At 33.3% G+C, this 19,283-nt stretch overlaps 1 protein-coding gene across 1 annotated transcript in view; it reads right to left on the bottom strand.

Moving 5' to 3' along the window:
• Positions 1–17,489, bottom strand: part of LOC143240616 (matrix metalloproteinase-2-like) — a 97,230-nt gene extending 79,741 nt beyond the window's left edge. Inside the window, exon 1 of the mRNA XM_076483348.1 lies at positions 16,861–17,489. Within this exon, the coding sequence (XP_076339463.1) occupies positions 16,861–17,142 (282 nt within the window). The 5' untranslated portion in view covers positions 17,143–17,489. The remainder of the gene's footprint in view (positions 1–16,860) is intronic.
• Between the last annotated feature and the right edge of the window lie 1,794 nt (positions 17,490–19,283).

Raw genomic sequence — 19,283 nt, 5'->3', positions numbered from 1 at the left:
AAGTCAGTTACTAGAATACAGTTGTCAATGAGCTGTACCATCAAACTGATGCTATAGAGAACAGAGTGATGATCCAAAATTTAATGTTTGAAGGGAACTAGCTCATTAAAAATGGACCGTCTATGTGAATTATCTAAGTAATTTGAATTGGAAGACAGTCTCAAACATTATTTAAAGGTGACTATAATAAAATACTCGTTGATTAGTTTTTCGAGAGACTGTTAAACAAACTCATGTTGCACCACATGGGTCTCAAGGACTTCTCATTTTCTTGTTCACTAAGTTTAACCATTTAGCAAAAACTTTATTCTGGAAAATGATGACAAATAGCGTGTGAGAAAAGAGGAATGTCTTCAAATGAAGTTATACAGAAATAACATCTGCTGTTAACATCCAAACAGGTAAGTAGTGTCCCATAAGGTACCGTGTGTGCAATCCAGTAAATTGTTAATATCTGCCTTGTTGCTAGAGCAGAGGCACTGAATATCGTTTTTGAGAGGAAAATAAGCTGTTAATGATTGAACATCTATCTTTTGTGTGCTGGTGTTGTACCTGTGCTTGTTTCTAATTATAGACATTACCTATTCATCTATGAGGTGTAATGGTTATTTAGACAGTAAATGAGGCTGAAGTAAAGCAAACAACCAAAGGAACTAGCATAATTCTAATTACTTAAGGACTCTACCAGAAGGAGGCGCTAACATAAATGGACTCCGAGACATGAATTCAGATAATTGCTTAAAGTGTTTGTTGATATATTTGATATTTAAATAATTCACCGTGTTTAGATAACAATCGCATATCATATAGATACAAATGATGCCTATCGTATAAAATACCTTCCAGACAAACTTCTCTGAGACACCTTAATATTGATGTTGTTGAAATCGGACATGTATTAAAGAATGGGGATACGATTCAACTTTAGGAGAATGTTCTGTATCTTTTAGTGGTGATTGTCACAAAGGAACTCCAAGGTTTTTGTTGTTTCTTATGGGCGTCTTGTTGATATACGTAGAAACATGCATTGATGCCTTTCTGAATAAATTAACCAATAAATGTCTAGATGTGTCAGAAGGTGCATGTTGGTTCGGTACATAAGATATGGTTTACAGTTGCTGACAAATGGAATTAAACATTAAAAGTAAACAAAAACCATTTTTAGTACTTAATAAACACTATGTAAAATCTGTGTCTTGCTAATTAGTCTGTTTAATGCACCTGCCACTTATAATAAAGTCACTGTAACTGTAGTATTTTTAAACATTTACACTATTACCTGTAGGTTAGGCAGTTCATTATTCAAATGGAACAGAACATGATCACTGAAATAACTACTGAACTATACAAGTCTGGAAAGTCTGACTGTGCATTTGATAACTATGCTGCAAAAGTATACGTTTGTTATAAAATTGTCAGATCAGCAGTACAGAAATACCAATGGATTATTGTGCAGGGAAGAGATATTCAACATCACGCAGCAGTCAAATCAATAGTAGCAGAAGTAAAAACAAACAACATGAGCACTAAGAAATCTAATTTTATACTGACATTGCAAATGACCAATTAGAAACTTTGGGAGAAGTAACTGAAGAAACCAGATATAATTTGCAGCAGTGTAAAGCATTATCACCACAACCTCATAAATGTAATATTGGTATATGTAATATATAGAATTTATATAGGCAGTTCCAAATTTTATATTGATTTTTTATGTTATCTTTCTGAGCCAGTGAGATATGGTAGCCACTGTGTGATGCAGCTAGTGGCTGGTTCTATAGCTCTAAAGCAGGTTTTAATACAGTTTTGTTTTATACACGTATTGGAAGGTATAAGAGAATGTAACGTCCCACAATACTGTAGAAGTGCAGAAGCAATTTTTTGGGAGTGTTTATGTAAATATTTTGAGTAGTGGTATAGCACTGTGTCATGCACTGCCTAGAAAAAAAATAGTCACAGCAGAAATAACTCTGGTAGAGGAGTTTAGGTTCATTTCTTCAAATATTTATTGTAAATATATCTGTTTATCTGCCCAAAACTGAAAGAAGTGATAAGTATATATGTGCTGGTATTATCAGTTACTTCACGAAAGGGACCAAAGCGTTTTTTATTGGTCATCACGTTAACGCAGTCTATTGCAAATGCGTTTGCTAAACAATGAATAACATAACTTGGAGCACCTTGAATGATCCATATCGACCAAGGAACCAACTTAAATAGCCAGTTATTTTACCAAGTTTTCTTGATTGTTGGTCATGGTTAAAATTAAATTTCACAATACCCTCCTGAGTTTGATAGTTTGACTAAATGATAATGCACGAGCTTATATATCTTTATCAAAGAATAAATAATTGGTCAGACAGATTACCAAGTTCCATAACCAGGAACACGATATCCTCTACTTTTATGATAGCCTAAGCGATTATCTAGCATAGTTATCAAGATGGGATGAAACATAGGTGCCTCATCACACAATATCAATGCAGTTACCCCGTGTACTACAAAAATGCACTTGTCCTATACATTAATGAATATCCAATCCACTTAGCTTCTCTGGAACGCTGAGTACCCCAAACTCAAATACACATGAGTTATTTCATTACTGTGTGATTCATGAAGCAGAGCACTAGCTACTTTGTTGAAGGGGAAGTAAATTGCAAACCAACACTTTAATAAGTAACTGAATAACTTAATAAGTAAGTAGTTTAATGACTAGTCTTTTAACACACGTTAAACGTCCAAAGAGATAAGTAAAATAATGCTTTATTTTACAAATTACCTAAGTTATATTTATATATCATACACTAAAACATAACGTTATATAACAAACAAATGCAGTTAGTACAAAATTCATCTATAACAACAAGTTTGTTTAGAAATAATGTCAAGAAAAATATTCAGTATTATCAGCAACGTTTGTGAATAGTTTGTTTGTGTAAATCAAACATACTTTAAAATCAGATCTGTTTCACAACTATGGGTGCAATATGTTTTCTTGCATACCAGTGTTCCATTTCCTTCACCTACAAGACAATAGTCAAGTAACACCAATTAAAACGATGAATCTGCTGTTATTTGTTTAGTATCGTATAGATTATCCTATACTATATTATCTCGCTCTCCCTCAATGTAAAACCACAATCTTAAAAATATTTGAATTCATTATCAAACTGAATCATTAGTTACTAATATTAAAAGAAAAACACAGAACACATCACGTTTTTTATTCATGTGACCTAAATTAATAATTGTATATCTCATTATTCCAAGGCAAATTTTTTATTAGTCTTTAAAATGGGGCTGTTGTATGTATGAACATAATTAATACACACATTTATTAACTGATGCACACTTATAATATATAACTTTACCATTCAATATCAACAGTAGTACAGTTTCTGCACATGATAAAATGTGCATATGACCTTCGGGTTCAATCTAAAGAGTTGGATCATTATAACTAGAATATCATGAAAGTTAAAATACAGATAAAAACTAGTATATATTCATTTTATAGTGTAATAATCAATAACATTATCTTATCTGACAAGCATATCTCTTCTAGATGTATACTTAGTGAGAATAGCGTAATCTGTTTATGAAAATACCACTGCAACTCACTAACTAGATTGAGCGATTATTTCAACATATTAAATCAAGATTCCAGTAGCAAATATTGTCGAATAGCTCGGGATGTAAATATCACAATAATATTCAGCTCTTCATTTGTGAGCCAACCAAATAATCTAACTTAGCAATAACTAAGAAATTACAACTAAACATTCTCAGACATCTTACTTTGAACCACCATTTAATAACTTAGATAGCAAATAATGTCATTTACTTTTGGTTAATGTCTTTTCAATCCACTGAACTGTTGGTCTGTAGTTAATTTCTTAAAGAACCTTTTAACAACGGAAACTACGCTGCGATATCATTGTCGAGATGCACAATCTTCAGATGAAATACGACTGGACGGGGCAGTATGGATTGTAAGAATGACTTTAAAATTGTTTTAATGCAATGTACTCAAACTCTGTATAGCTTAGCTTTTAGCGTCCCGTATTTTAGCTTATGATGGGATTTTTTGAAACACATTTGCATTCCACCCGCAACAAATTGAGAACCTTTGCACTAAATAATGCTCAATCTTAATAACATATTTACAAAAATGCTGCAGTAAAAAACATAAACAACAGATACAAAAATACATTTTTATATTAAAAAGTATAAAACAAACATTCCCGCTATGACCAGATGGTTCATTAACTGGTAAGGTGATAATCTGTATTTCCTAATATATACTAATTCAACAATACTCTCTTTCACAAATGTTCACCATATTACTCATCACACGTCATTGGCCCGAATAGATATTTTTAACTAGAGGGTACAGGCTGGTGAAGACAGTTATAATGTTTGACAAGTCTCTTGCTTTTAATAGACCAATTTGCTATAATCTCGTCACTTAAATATCTGTACACGTCACATATTAACTTGATTACATCTCATGTATTACGGTAAACCTGTACGCAGAGGTTTTTATGTTGTTCTTTGTATAGCAACGGCTTGCTGTATTCAAATAACTTTAGTTTTCTCTATTTATCAATAAGAAATTTAGTGTTTACGTAATGTTTGTCATGTTTTGACCAAACTTACCTTTGTGTACATACAGGCTCTCTTTTTAATAAACACAAATATTTCCTTTTAAATTGCCACTTAGAAAAATGAAGCCTACATTTAAATAATTTAAAATTTTTTTCTCCAACGTCTTCAAAATCAATTCACTATGAACTAGAAACAGTACTCATCTGACTGTTAATTGGGTGACTATTCATCACACCCGTTGAAAAACAAATCATAAACGTGCAAGTACAATATTGTGAAGGTTTATTTATTTGTTATTTAGCATTAACAGTAAAATAAAAATGGAAATAAAAATTATACATGAAAATATAAAAATACGTACTAGTATAAACTTGATATCCATTAACCAGAAGATTCTTTCACCTCAAACTACCAACTGTATTTTAATGTTAACTTCATATATAAATTGAATCATGAACCTGTTTTTACGTAAAATAAAACATCTGAAATTGCATCTTCAAATATTATCTTTGTGTCTTTTCCCATCTAGTTTATATTAAGATCCAGAAAAACTTTGATAAGTGGTAAGTGTGTGTGTGTACATATATATATGCAAGCACCAACAAAACCTTTAACTGTAATGATAGTACGCCATTCACTGACGCAAAATGCTTCTTACGCCAAGTAATTAGTAACTGTTCTCTCTCAACTGTTGTTACACGAGACACCATAAAAAAGGTGCTTTGGATAGAAAGATAGAAAGCAGTGACGCTACTATCTTACTCTTTGTATAAGCGTTATTATTTCTCGTCTTTTCTCTAGCAAAGGGTGGAAATCTAAAAGATCAACCACTGGGTATCTTATCCGAAGACCACTTATATTCATTTAATTGGTTGATAAGATAAAAATGTTAATGTGACTGTGTTATGCTATTAAGACTTAAAAGCAGTCTATACTTGAAGAACCATGAATACTCAAATATACTCAACCAGAAATTCATCTCGATAGTTTGGAAATACATGAATTATTATAAGCCAAACCAAATGTAAAATGAAACAAACATCATATTGAACATTACATCAGCGTCAAAATGAACTATACTAACTTATTTTTTTTTCTGGCCTTTTTAAATATTTAATTTATTATTTACTAATAATATTAGTACAGAAAACACATGAATAAGTGAATATACAGAAAATATAATTATTTTTTATTCAAACTGACGCAAAAAAACAAAACTGTTATTGTACAAACATTGATCTGAAGTTAAACACCAAAGTGTTAGGATTATTTACAATATATTATGATACTTCAACACACACGCACTTTGCAGCTTAAAAAGACACGAACTTCATCCACTTTGGCCTCTAACAAATGAAGTTATATTTGAACTGTAACTAGGTCTCAGCAGACCTTAAAATACACCTTAACATTAGTAAATCCGTCATGCTGTTAATAATTACGGACATTTGCCTTTTGACCCAATTAAAGTTTTACTATTTTTTCAAACGAGATCCAATAGTCGAGCGCTTTCAAACAGTTGACTATTCTTCTATTTAAAACAGTTCTCCTAATAAACATCAGCAATGTGTTATTTTTTCTGTTTCAATTAGAAACAACTTTATAAAATCAAACTAGAAACTGTGCAGTTAACATTTATTTTTCCACAGTAATTCACAACATAAATTATCATGTTTTTATGTTGCTTTCTTAACCATGTTATTTTGTAATTGAACAGGAGAGTGATCTGAAGAATCATGCCGTTAGATGATTCAGATTTCAATATTATATAAATATCTATAATACGAGTTATCATATTTCCTTCGTTATAGTTACGCTTTAAAATTTAAATCAATAATAAAAACCATCACCAGACACATTTTCGTTTCATCAAGTAAATATTTAATCATCGAAATTATATATACTATTAAAGTTAATGTTTCTTAAACTGTTAACACAAAATCTATTTAAGGGAAATTCTTTTTCCCATTTGTTTGTTTTGTGAATTTCGCGCAATGATACACGAGGGCTAAATGCGCTAGCTGTCCCTAATTTAGCAAAGAAAGACTAGAGGGAAGGCAGCTATTCATCAGCACCCACCGTCAACTCTTGGACTACTCTTTTATCAACGAATAGCGGTATTGACCGTCACATTATAACGCCTTCACAACTGCAAGGCGAGAATAATTGATGTGACGAGATTTTGGACTCGAAACCCTCAGGTTACAAGTTGAGCGCCCTAACCACATGACAGTGCTGGGCACCCTTTCTCCTGTAGTGTGTGTTTGAAAGATGAAATTTTAATAACGAAAGATCCATTCACATCTGAGTAACTTCCTTACATATTAAAAAGAAACAAAAACAGTAAATGAGGCCTAGGACTAATAATCATAATTGCTGTAGATACAAAACACGTGTTAATCATGAGTAGGGCATTAGCCTTGCATCCTAGGCTACAAAACTGTCTGTGATGAAGATTCAGTTTTTATCAATTTTCTTCTGACCAGAAACTTAATCTTTATCATAATTCATGGATTATTGTACATCTTTTTAGATTTGTAGATTTGTCTTTGTAGAAACGTAAAGCATTTAATAATTATATACATGTATTCGTGATTAAATATCGTTGCCAGTTTCTAAGGTTTGAATACTCAACATTGAAACAAACGTACTCGTGTATAATGTTTTGTCTGTTTTTATATTTTTGAGAAAGATTAAAAGAAAATAATTTATAAAGTACGATGGACGGGCTGGTGCTAAAACGAACGGTTTATTAAAGAGTCGTGGATGATTTTCAGATGTAAAGTCCATCCAGAACATTCTACAGGAGTATGAGAAATGAGTCAGTTATTTAGCAACTTGAGGACAGCGCACTTTCTTGCACATTTATGAAATACTCTACGTATATCTCAAGGCAAGAAGAGAACATACTTTAAATGTTTATTCTCTATCATACTTTTATTCTAAAGTGAATGTCACAGGGTTAAGCTAAATATGATGGACTAATGGAGTTTGAAGGTAAGACGGAGGTCTTCAGATTTTCTTCTAGGAAACACAAAGCCAACGAGTTAGCATCTTTCACGGTACAGACCAACAAATACAGAGGGGCCTTAGTAGAGGGGTAACAAGAAGACTTACTGGAAGCTAATTATTATCATGTATGCTGCTGCTTATTGTTAGACCTGATGACTGTTAGTCTGAATTTCATTAAAATATAAGAGTAAATATATTTACTCTTTGAACTACAGGTTGTTAATACAAATATTTCCTTAAACAATTTATTACGTGAGACTTTTATTAGTATATTTGATTCGCATAATAAAATAACTTTATTTCTTTATCCATTAGCAACTAAAATAGGATAAATTTCATTACATTTTATAAGTCTGTGTTGAACGTGACCTGTCGTAAGGTTCCATTGTTACCAAATGCATTAAATGCATTGATAAATAAAAAAGCGGTATTTTGGAACTTGTTGCTGATACTATAAGTTAATTATGTCATGGTTTAAAAACATATAATGAAGATTCTGTTGACTCGATTCAGTCGTCAGAACTTGTGATTGAAAGTAATTAAGAATGCAGAACGATATATCAACCAAACTATATGTGCTATATTTAGTGCCGACGAAGCCTTTTGTTCAGTACCAGAGCTCATCGAGCAAGCTAGAATACAAATCTGTAGTAATTGAGAAGCTATTTATGTTATAAACTTGCATGATCAACAATGACTTTGGCGTGAAAGCCTCTTGTTGTGACTTCAAAAACAGCCCTCGCCTCACAGTATTAGTTGTTTCTGTCACGAGGTTATTTCGTAACTTGCTTAACGTGCAAAACAAGTTACAAATATTAGAATGACGGACCAAAGCCCTATAGGATAATATATGTAAGTAGTGTGATGCTATTGAAAATTTTGGGAAAGGTATGTAACAGCACTTTCCAACGCAAAATATTCATATACTCACATTATAAAGATGCATTTAGACTGAGGATTTATAATGTCTAAAATAGGGATATCTATGGCACTTGAATGCATTAGAAAAGAAAAGAATGTGGTCCAGAACCACGCAGAAAGAGGCAAGTCGTACCCGAGGCGGGGAAATTAAAATGAGGAGTTTTGTAACAGGTGAGATTACACAAACAAAAATGTTAGTAGCAAAAAACCATTCACGTGACCCATGCAGCAGTATGCAACATAATAAAGAAGGATTTCCGCATAGAAAAGTGACATAAGTCACGTGCATACAACTTGCTCCTACGACATATCAATTCAACTGTAGAACACTTGGAGCAGTTGGAAAATGAAACAAATATTTATGCTTTTTCATACAAAGACATACTAGTCAAGTAATTTATTGTGACAGAAAAAAATCAATTCCACTATGTAACAAAATTTATAGTTTTTCTTGTTCCTGGGCAGAAAGTGTTATTTCCCATTTTCTTATGTCTAAAGTAAATGGAAAAGATCTATTTTTCTCTTCAAACTCTGCTTTTGTGATGGGAGACTATATTTGGGGTTTGATACGTGAACGTGATTGACATTACAATTGCAAATCACGAAAAACTACTCACTTCTAAAGATTTTTGTATAACTTTAGTATAAATACATGTAAATCTTGATTCATATGTTGTTTTATTCAGACCTTATGTAAATGAAAATGTTGCAAATTTGCCCATTTCTACATAGAAAATAGGTTAATTTCTAAATTTCATTATCCAGGTCACAAAAGCAAGGTTTGAAGGAAATAATGGTCATTTTCTGTACTTTTACGACACGAGGAATTAAAAAAAACACAAACTGTTGAGGAATAAAATTTGTGTTAGATAGTGCATTATTCAACAAAAATGCATTTTAGATATAATAATTGCAGTTTCTTAAATTTGTACAAATATCAAAACTACATAATGACTAAAAGCCTTTTAATCATTGAGATAGTGCCCAATTGTGCACTTTGGACATGTAAATGTAGCTCAATTGGACATTTGTGTGTAAGGATAATACTCCACAATCGCACATAGTAATAACAAAAACAAACAGAAATCTAGCTTCCTACAAACATGTCCCCTCCTTTAATTTGAGTCTTTTGTAAACAAAAAACTGTTTATTAAATATAGAATTAGTCGAAACATGTTTTTTTCAAATGCACCCTGTAAGATGTGGTTAGTGCTCTATAATGGTTTCTAACAAAAAAAAAAGATTCAATTCTAGAAACGTTTTCTTGTCTTATATTATTGATATAAATCTAATGACTGTAAAGACGTATAATTGCTTCCAGGTCGACAGGCGCCGGCAGTTTCACCATATCTTCTGTCACCCACGCGTACTGATAAAAAAAAGAAGGAAGTATATAGTGAGGGGAAGTCTTCAATTCTGTGGTTCAATTCTGTCTTCAATTCAGTACATATTCCAGATGTATGTAACATAGGTAGTCAAAGGGATGGATGAACTGACGAATTGACCGAGAGGCTGGCTGAAATTTACCCGTATTTTAATCCATGCTACGAAAGTAGACCGTTTATTATATTTTCACACATACGTAAACGTATAGCTATCAGTATTTATTTATTGTTGGCTTCAAGACTACTGGATAAATGACAACTAATAGCGCGCGTATGGCTTTTTTAGAAATTACTTTAATGTATACTGATGGCATTAGAGTGTGTGTTGTTCTTATAGCAAAGCCACATCGGGCTATCTGCTAAGCCCACCGAGGGGAATCGAAACCCTGATTTTAGTGTTGTAAATCCCTAGATTTTCCGCTTAGTACAGCGGGGAGCAGGTGGCATTAGAAATTTTAAGAACTAAGGTCACGAACGTCGATGTTTAATATATAATTATAATAAAACGAGTACAGATAAGTTAATCATCTTGGTATGTAGTGACTCATAGAATAAACTGGCGTACAGTCTAACCTTTTCAAAAATTACGACAAAAATAAAACCAAAAATCTAATTTTGCACGAAAGAAGAAAACTAGTTACTATAAGTCGTCCCCCTAATTTTTAAAATTCCTATTAACTTAGCTCAAGTTGGTTGTAAAATGAAGGTGTTTTATCTATATGATATAATGGTTACTATGTATAGAAGCCTTTATTAAAATAATAAAAAAACACAATAATACTTTTACAAAGGATGGGAAGTTTATAACACGCTGGCTGAATAACTCTCTTCCCTCTTAATGCGTTGTTAAAATAAATTTGTCGTGTGGAACGCTATTCTGGTAAACAAAACACAAGCAGTGGGTGTTTTAACTTATTACATATTGGCGGCGACGCCATGCCCTTTATTAATAATATTATAATGTCTTATAAGGAGGGAGGTGACGAAATGTGACAGCGAACCGGCAAATAAGCATTCTGGCTGTGTTAGCATGAAAATGTGTTTTCACCGTTATATATTACTAACATTGTATTATTATTATTATAAATATGACACAAAATGTATATATACTGCCAGAAAGTTTGGATTTTGTTCGATATTTTTTGTTTTCATATAATAACTTTATCCAAGTTTAATGTTTATGATTAATTAAGTAATACCATATCTACATATACAGAGTTTGGAAAACTGTTTAACTGTTATTAAAGTCTTGGACCGAACATAGCCTTCCTGTTAGCATATTGCACTGATGACCGGAAGGTTCAACAAGTAATGCCATTCAAGATATATTACACTTATTGCTGTGAGTTCTTTATAAATATTAAAGTCAATCCTGCTATTCAGCTCAAAGATCCCAAAAAAACCATTTGATTCCTTTTGGCCCAGCATGGCCAACTGTTTAGGGTAATTGACTCGTAATATAAGGGTCACGGGTTCGAATCCCCGTCACACCAAACATGCTTGCCCTTTCAGCCGTAGAGGCGTTGTAATGTGATGGCCAATCCCAATATTCGTTGGTGAAAGAGTAGCCCAAGAGTTGGCGGTAGCAAGTGACGACTAGTTGCTTTCCTTCTAGTCTTACACTGCTAAATTAGGGATGGCTAGCGCAGATAGCCCTTGTGTAGCTTTGCCCGAAATTCAGAAAAGAAACAAACAAACCGTCTTTCCTCCCTTCAAAATTAGGGATAGTGATATCTGAATGCTAAGAGTTTCATAACATGTTCATAAAATGATTATGTTGAAAATTCCAATACTGTTTTAACGGAAGTTTAATTGTATATAGATATCTTGTTGTCGTTGTTTAAAATATGTGTTTTGTATGAGTAGATTTGCACTATTTTTGGCTTTTTATTTGTTAAAAAGTTCAATTTAAATTTTTCAATTGGTCATGCTATTTTACAATAGAATTTATATTTTATTAAGTTAAGAAATTCATTAAAATGCGTGTTTTAAGTTTGGTGAAAAGTAACCAGAAACACTGTAATAGTTGTTCTGGTGAAAAACTAAGTATCACCAGAAGTTTCACGATTATTTTTACGAATGGTCGAAATGAATGAAGATGACGCAACTAATCCTACTATCATGGTTAACGGTAAGAAGCGGAATTGCCTGTTTAAAAGTTTACAAGAGAAATCCGTTAAGTCTAAGACACTGTGAATTTAGCTAATTAAAGAAACACAAAGTTCTTGTATGAATGTTAAACTTGCGCTTTATTACACAAAGTGTTTTTTATTTTGGTTGGCAGTTCGTTCATCTTAAAGATCATTATAAATACATCTTCATGTGGAACGTGCACAAAAATAGCTCTGCTTGGAACACCAGTAAACATCTAACGGTTACTGAGATTATCTTTGGGGTAAAATAAATATATGTATGGAAAATGTAACAAGACAAATGTTACAAAAGCAGGTGTAATTATTATCAGCGAAACTATAATGATTATTCAGACTGAAATAAGTTACAAATATGTTAAGGTGTATTGGTGAGCGCATCTGAAGCATACTTGTCCACTTTCTAAATGAAAGAAATATTAACCAGTAAATATTTTTACAGTATAATAAAAAATAACTCATCAAATAACAGAAACCGCTATAACATTTAATCGAAGCATCGTTAAATTAATGAATGTGTCATTTCGTCACACTTCGCAGCTCATTTTACAAACTAAAAAGAAACAGAACTTCAATTACTTTTACTAAAACAATTTTGGAAAATGAGTTATGAATAACCAAAATTCAGAATTTATCAGAAAATATCTTAAGCCAAAAAGTTGGTAATTCCGTATAATTATCAAGTATATTAAAGTATATTATGAGGGCTATCTGCGCTAGCCGTTCCTAATTTACCAGTGATAAACTAGAGAAAAGGTAGCTACTCAACACCACTCAGCGCCGACTCCTAGTCTTCTCTTTTTACTAACGAATCGTGGTATTGACAGTTAATTATAACGAACCCACGACTGAACGGACACACATGCTCGGTAACGTGAATTCTCGTCACCACCGAATTCGAGATCGCGACTCGTAATTCGCTAGTCGAGCGTCCTAACCACCAGGTTACATAAGGCAATACGCGACGAAAACCTATTGTTGTAGATTACCTGCACTAGTAAATGTCATCTCAGTGCATAATTTTGTAGGATTCGGTTTTGCGAACTCCAGATACTTTACATAATAAAAGCTGTAGCATTTGTATGATTTATTTATCTTTCCTACCTTTCTCGAAGAATACATCTCTTAAACTACTAAAATACCAGAGGCACGGCATGGCCTGGTGGGTTAAGGCGTGCGACTCCTCATGTGAGGGTCGTGGGGTCGAATCCTACTCGCATCAAACATGCTCACCCTTTCAGCCGTGGAGATGTTATAATGTGATGGTCATTCCCATTATTTGTTGGTAAAAGAGTAACCCAAGAGTTGGCGGTGGGTGGTGATGACTAGCTCCCTTCCCTCTAGTCTTACACTGCTATATTAGGAACGGCTAGCGCAGATAGCCCTCGAGTAGCTTTGTGCGAAATTCAAAAACTAACAAACAAACTAAAACATGGTACCAAATTTTTGAACGCATTCAGTAGTTCAAAAGAAACTGTAGGATTAAAACTTTCTGCAATTATTTTATGTAAAAATATAGCGTAACACTGGTTTGATGTGAGACTTCGAGTTATACATGATAGAGAAGGGGTTTCAATTTTTAGGCATTTTTAAATTAAAGAAACTGACATTTAAAGTGTATAGTTTCTTACACTTTAATTTTCTATTTTTGAACCGTTTATTTATATAAGCTAGCCAAATAATCAATACTGATTTAAAATATAAAAAAAAACTGAGATTGATAGAATGATAAATATCTTGTACTACATCTGTACTATCGACTTGTATAACTCGTTATGGTGGGTTGAATATTTGAATGTGGATTACACACTTTCCCATAAGTGATATGTGTGTAACTTTGGTTATTTACTCTGCTATTACTTTTGCGTTGACATAATGGCGCCGTGTAGATGGCGCTAGTGTTGTGTTTGAAGTCGTCGGCCTATCATTGAAGTGACCTCCACTATTTCCGGTCTGAATGTCTGTCGGGAAGTGAGAACTGGCCAACGAGTGTAGGATAAACTAAATATGACAACGGTCACACTTAGGCCTATTTTTTTTGTTTTCCGTCTGGAAAGATGTACGGGGAGCGGCGAACTGGGACTCTATGACGGGTACAGTTGCCTTGATTCGTTAGGTGCCTGTGTAGAGAGTTCAAAAGGGTAGTCCCATTTCGGCCTTGAAACGAGGTGGTAGAAGACCATAAATAACATTGTAACTAGGAGAGTAATACAGCTACGGGGATGTAGTTCCTTACACATAACTCCAGCATGGAACCCGGACCTCAGCATGTAGGAACCTCCGGTTGTCCCTCATTATGACCACTGTTTTTACGATTATTAAACGATCACTACTATCAATAAGTAGCACTAAACATTCCTGAAGACTAGTAATATACGTATACATATAGTTATTGGAATAGATTCATTAGTATCGATTCCACAAATGAACTGAAAACCAACAACAAAACGTACATGCCTTGTTAAATATGGCGTAAATTTCGTTCGAGCCCACTGATTATAAAGTTTCGAATAAATTTTGATACCTTTAAAATAAATCTTCTATCTCTTCTTTGAAGATTTTTTTCGTTTCTTTTATACGAACGAACTTCGAGCATCAGCTTCAAATGAATTAGCGAATTATCCAAGGAAAACTAATCTGTAATTATTCATTAAAAACGAAAATCACTAAAATTAAATTTCCCTACCGGATATTTACAGTGTATGCAATTCTTTTGTTATTTCTCCAGGAATAACAATTATTTAAAAGTTTCTCCCCAGTTATATGTATGTTCGCAAAGACGAAATTGTGTTTCAGGGACGTTTTTCAACCCACGCTCAAAGCATAATGTCACTAAAACCTGCAGTACACGGCGCGTACTAGATATTGCTATAACATCCTGCAACCCAAGCCTTAAGTAAGACATCACTATAACAGTCCCCAACTATGCCTTGAACAAGATACTACTATATCAATGTGCAACGTACGTCTTGAACTATATACTAGTGTTAAAACCTTCAGTTTACCGCATACACAAGGTATCACTATAACAACTTGCAATCTACGACCTGAACTAGATATCATTTTTACAGCCTTCAACCCATGTCTTGAACTAGATAACACAATAACAATCTTCAACCCACATCTTGAACAAGACATCAGTATCACAACAACCCACTGCCTGAATTAGCTGTCCTAGGTCATTATAGTGGTAGATAAGTCAGCTGACAACAATGGCGTCCTTCCAGCTTGGGGTGTGTGAACTGAAAAGACTTACCAACCATGTAAAGTCACTTAAATAATGGAAATGAAAAGTTGCAAAAGCCTACATCAAGTTGCATTACACTGTAACTATCTAATAGTAAGTAATAATTAACAATAACTTGATGCTGTCTGTAGTGTGACATACATTCACCCTCACACAGAAAAGAAAGGATAACTGAACCAGTTACTCGTTCAGTAATCTAATATTTAGTATTTGTTATATAGTAAAAATAATAAGTAATTTACATTTTCTTGTTAGAATCTACAATACAAAATTTTGATTGACTTTTTAAATATTATTTGACGTGGTTTCATACGAACTAAGTTAAGTTCCCATTTCAGACTTCACGGATGATAATGTATTTTTTTCCCCCGTAAGCATTGTCCTCATTATTTGACATAAACGTTTCAAGCCACGAAGTTGTTGTTATTTTGAATTAAGCACAAAGCTACTCAATGGGCTAGCTGTGCTCTGCCCACCACGGGTATCGAAACCTGGTTTTTAGCGTTATAAGTCCGCAGACATACCACTGAGCCACTAGCCAAGAAGTAATATATTTTATTACAACCTATGATTAGATGTAACACACTACTATTATTTTGTCCAAAAAGTGTGATCTTTAAGTCATCTTATCTTTTAATTTCATGGTCTGTCAGTTTAAAAGCTGAATAGCTAAAAAGTTGCAACAACTTTTAACAACTGACATTTAGTGGACAAAGGCATTGTATAAAGAATTGGTACTAATTATAACGTATTTACACATGGATGTTAAAAACAAATTGTAAAATTCATCAGATTTTAATCCTTAACGTCTCCTTTTTATTTGATTGGTTGTTACGAGTCACGATATACACGAAAGATCAAACCGTCAAACTTCCACATGAGCATAGTAAATATAACGTATTGTTTCGCCATTATTATCTCAATATTTAAAAGAAAAGCATGAAATTAATTAAATTAAAATATGTCGTAGCCGATAAGAATATTATTGGGGCATAATTAATGAAAACGAAATATTTTTAAATTATCTGTGACCTTTAATCAATACAAATTGTAAAAATGGCCAACTATATCGAAGCAAGCGACTAAGACTGTCTTGTTAATTAATGCCTACTCGTCGCTTAGCAACGCCACAATCGATAGGCTTAGAGCCCAGACTGACTGAGGCTTCATTGAATCTTTATATGTGTTTTAAGTTCGAACATTTTGGTACTTTGTTACATGTGTGAATTATTTTGTGCAGTTTATAATACAAAATATTTGAAACTTATACCTAGTAGTGACTATACATTCAACAGTAACGTACTTCCATGAGTTTTGCCACACAACACCAGTAACATGGTACAATAGATAAAGTCTTATTTAAAATGCGTTACTTAATTTGATAAAATACATAAAACTTTGTAACTTTAAGTTCCAAGTAAAAAGAATATTACAAACAAAGGAACGAGGCAAAAAACGGGAATGAAAATCTTATATTAAAGACACTTTACAAGTTAGAATAAAAATAATTATCTGCAATTCGGTCTTCGTGACTTACTATAACTTGAACTTCTGACACAGATGTCTGCTGTTTGGTGGGCCAAGCATCACAGGCTGAGAACACCAAGGTAAAACAAACAAATAGAGTTACTAGCCATTCAAAAATACATAATCGTATCACTTTATCGCTGTGAATATTTTTTATTCTAAACAGCGACCCCTGGTGCATTCGGCAATTACCAACTCTAGGATTTTCTACACAGTGTAAATCCAAAATTTGCCGCTTGACAAAATCTTCTCTACTGAAGAAGTGTGCTACCATGGCGATGTTCAGTTGCATATTATTACCGGAATGATTCCCAAGTTTCTTCAATTATACTTTTTCGTGGGCAGTCCTGTTATGCTCTCAGCAGCACATGGGATGGTGCTATGCAGGAGAGCCTGCAACGACAGTAGAGTGTAGAAAACTAGACCCTTTCATGCGATGTAGTTGCGCCTCACTGGCTGAGCATGTGATGTTTATGAGAGACTATTCGTACGTCATGGCTGGGCGAGGAAGTAGACGCATGAACTGCGAGCACTGTGCTCATATGCTCCTATTCACACAACAAAGGCTGTTAAGTAGCTCAGTTTGCAAGAAATCCCGTGCGCATGGAAGCCACGAGCAATAACCAGTCCGTTTGCTCTGGTCCCGCCTTTATTACTTCTAAAGTTGTAACAGTTTAGGACTGTTTTAAGTTTAAAATTGTTTTAATCAGTTGCTTTAAAAAACAAGCTGGACAAAAAAGCGCAGTTAAACATTTTAAAGATGAAATAGCATCATATACTGCAAATGAAATATACACTATATATGTATATACTATATAAATATACACTATATATGTATATACTATATAAATATACACTATATATGTATATACTATATATCGTTTTTCTTCTTGTTTACAGGTCTTAATATGGTGTGGGCCCCCAGTGGCACAGCGTCATGCCTTACAACGCTAAAACTCGGGTTTCGATACTTGTGCTGGGCAGAGCACAGATAATCTATTGTATAGGTTTGTGCTTAAATTAAAATGGTGTGAAGAAAATATGAAAGCGACGTTACCGATGTTTAGAGCGTGTCAGAATTGTTAGACAATTTTCAATCTTAGTTAGCTACAGTGATATTATGAACTTCCATTATTTGTTTTGTTTAATTAATATATAAAATATGTGTATATATAAGTTATGCCATCAACTAAAATAGAAGAAACGGGTAAGAGAATAAGAAAAAAAAAGAGTGAGTCATATTTGTGAACAGGGAAATATGCTATATGCTGTGAAACATAAAATATTTATTTATTTCAGAATAGATTTAATAATTAGTGAGAGAGATAAAAAACGTGTAGAGTAAGGAAGGCTCAAATAAAGTGGATGTTTTTGTTTGTTTTTTGAATATCACGTAAAGCTACACGCCTTAACCCACCTGGCCATGCTGGGCTTTCAAATAAAGTAGAAATGTAATACTTTATAAATAATAATTATTTACACACATGTAGTTATTACACACAATATTCTTTGTTTTATCAGTATTTATCATTTTTGCGTGACTTAATGAAGATAATCAAACACAGTCTTCCAAAGGGTTGAAAATTGCGTTCGAGATTCCCAGTTTTATACAAATAAACTGACAGCGTGAAGTCCACGAGTGGTGACACAGTCGTATGTTTGTAAACTTGCAACGCGAAAACCCGGGTAATGATACCCGTGCTGTGTAGAGCACAAATAACCCATTGTGCTTAACCACAAACAAAGACAGCGTGAATAACTCAAAGATCATGTTGCTCTAATTTTTTTACGTTTTTGTCTTTAGTCTTCTCATGAGGGAGGAAGTAACATACTAATATTACACTGCCTAACAGTAACTACAGTAACCATTCTCTGGGGGCCTCCCGCTAATAAGCAAATAATAATAATTATGTTAATATTAATTTTTGTTAAAATGTAGTCTAAGTAATTTAATTTACGTTAATTAATGGTTATATCGAAACCAACATGCTCCTTTACGTAATTTTCTTATATATAAACTAGAAAATGTAGTTGATCGTCTCACCGAATTTATTTTAACTTCACAGGGATAGTAATATATTGTGCGGCTGTTATATACGCCACACAGGGAGTTAAACAAAGGCAACACCAGCACAAACGTCACACGAGACTGGGATCGGCTTTAATCATACAGTAAAAATTGTAGTGGTTTCAAACTCGAACCTTTTGTCTATTCAGTTGCTTAAGTTTAAATTTTATGCTGAAGGGGGGGGGGATCACCTGGGGTTCTCAACCAAAATTCATTGAAATTGGTTCAACCAGTTCTCGCAATAACTTGTACCACCGATCGGATAAGAAAACTATGCTTTATATAAAATATCTCAGATACAAATAATAATAATAATAATCAGTTATACAAATATCGAAAATCCTTTCATAATCACCAATGAATAA

The sequence above is a fragment of the Tachypleus tridentatus genome, chromosome 13 (genome assembly GCF_004210375.1).
Source record: "Tachypleus tridentatus isolate NWPU-2018 chromosome 13, ASM421037v1, whole genome shotgun sequence".
Lineage (NCBI taxonomy): Eukaryota > Metazoa > Arthropoda > Merostomata > Xiphosura > Limulidae > Tachypleus > Tachypleus tridentatus.
This window is presented reverse-complemented; position numbering and strand designations above follow the sequence as displayed.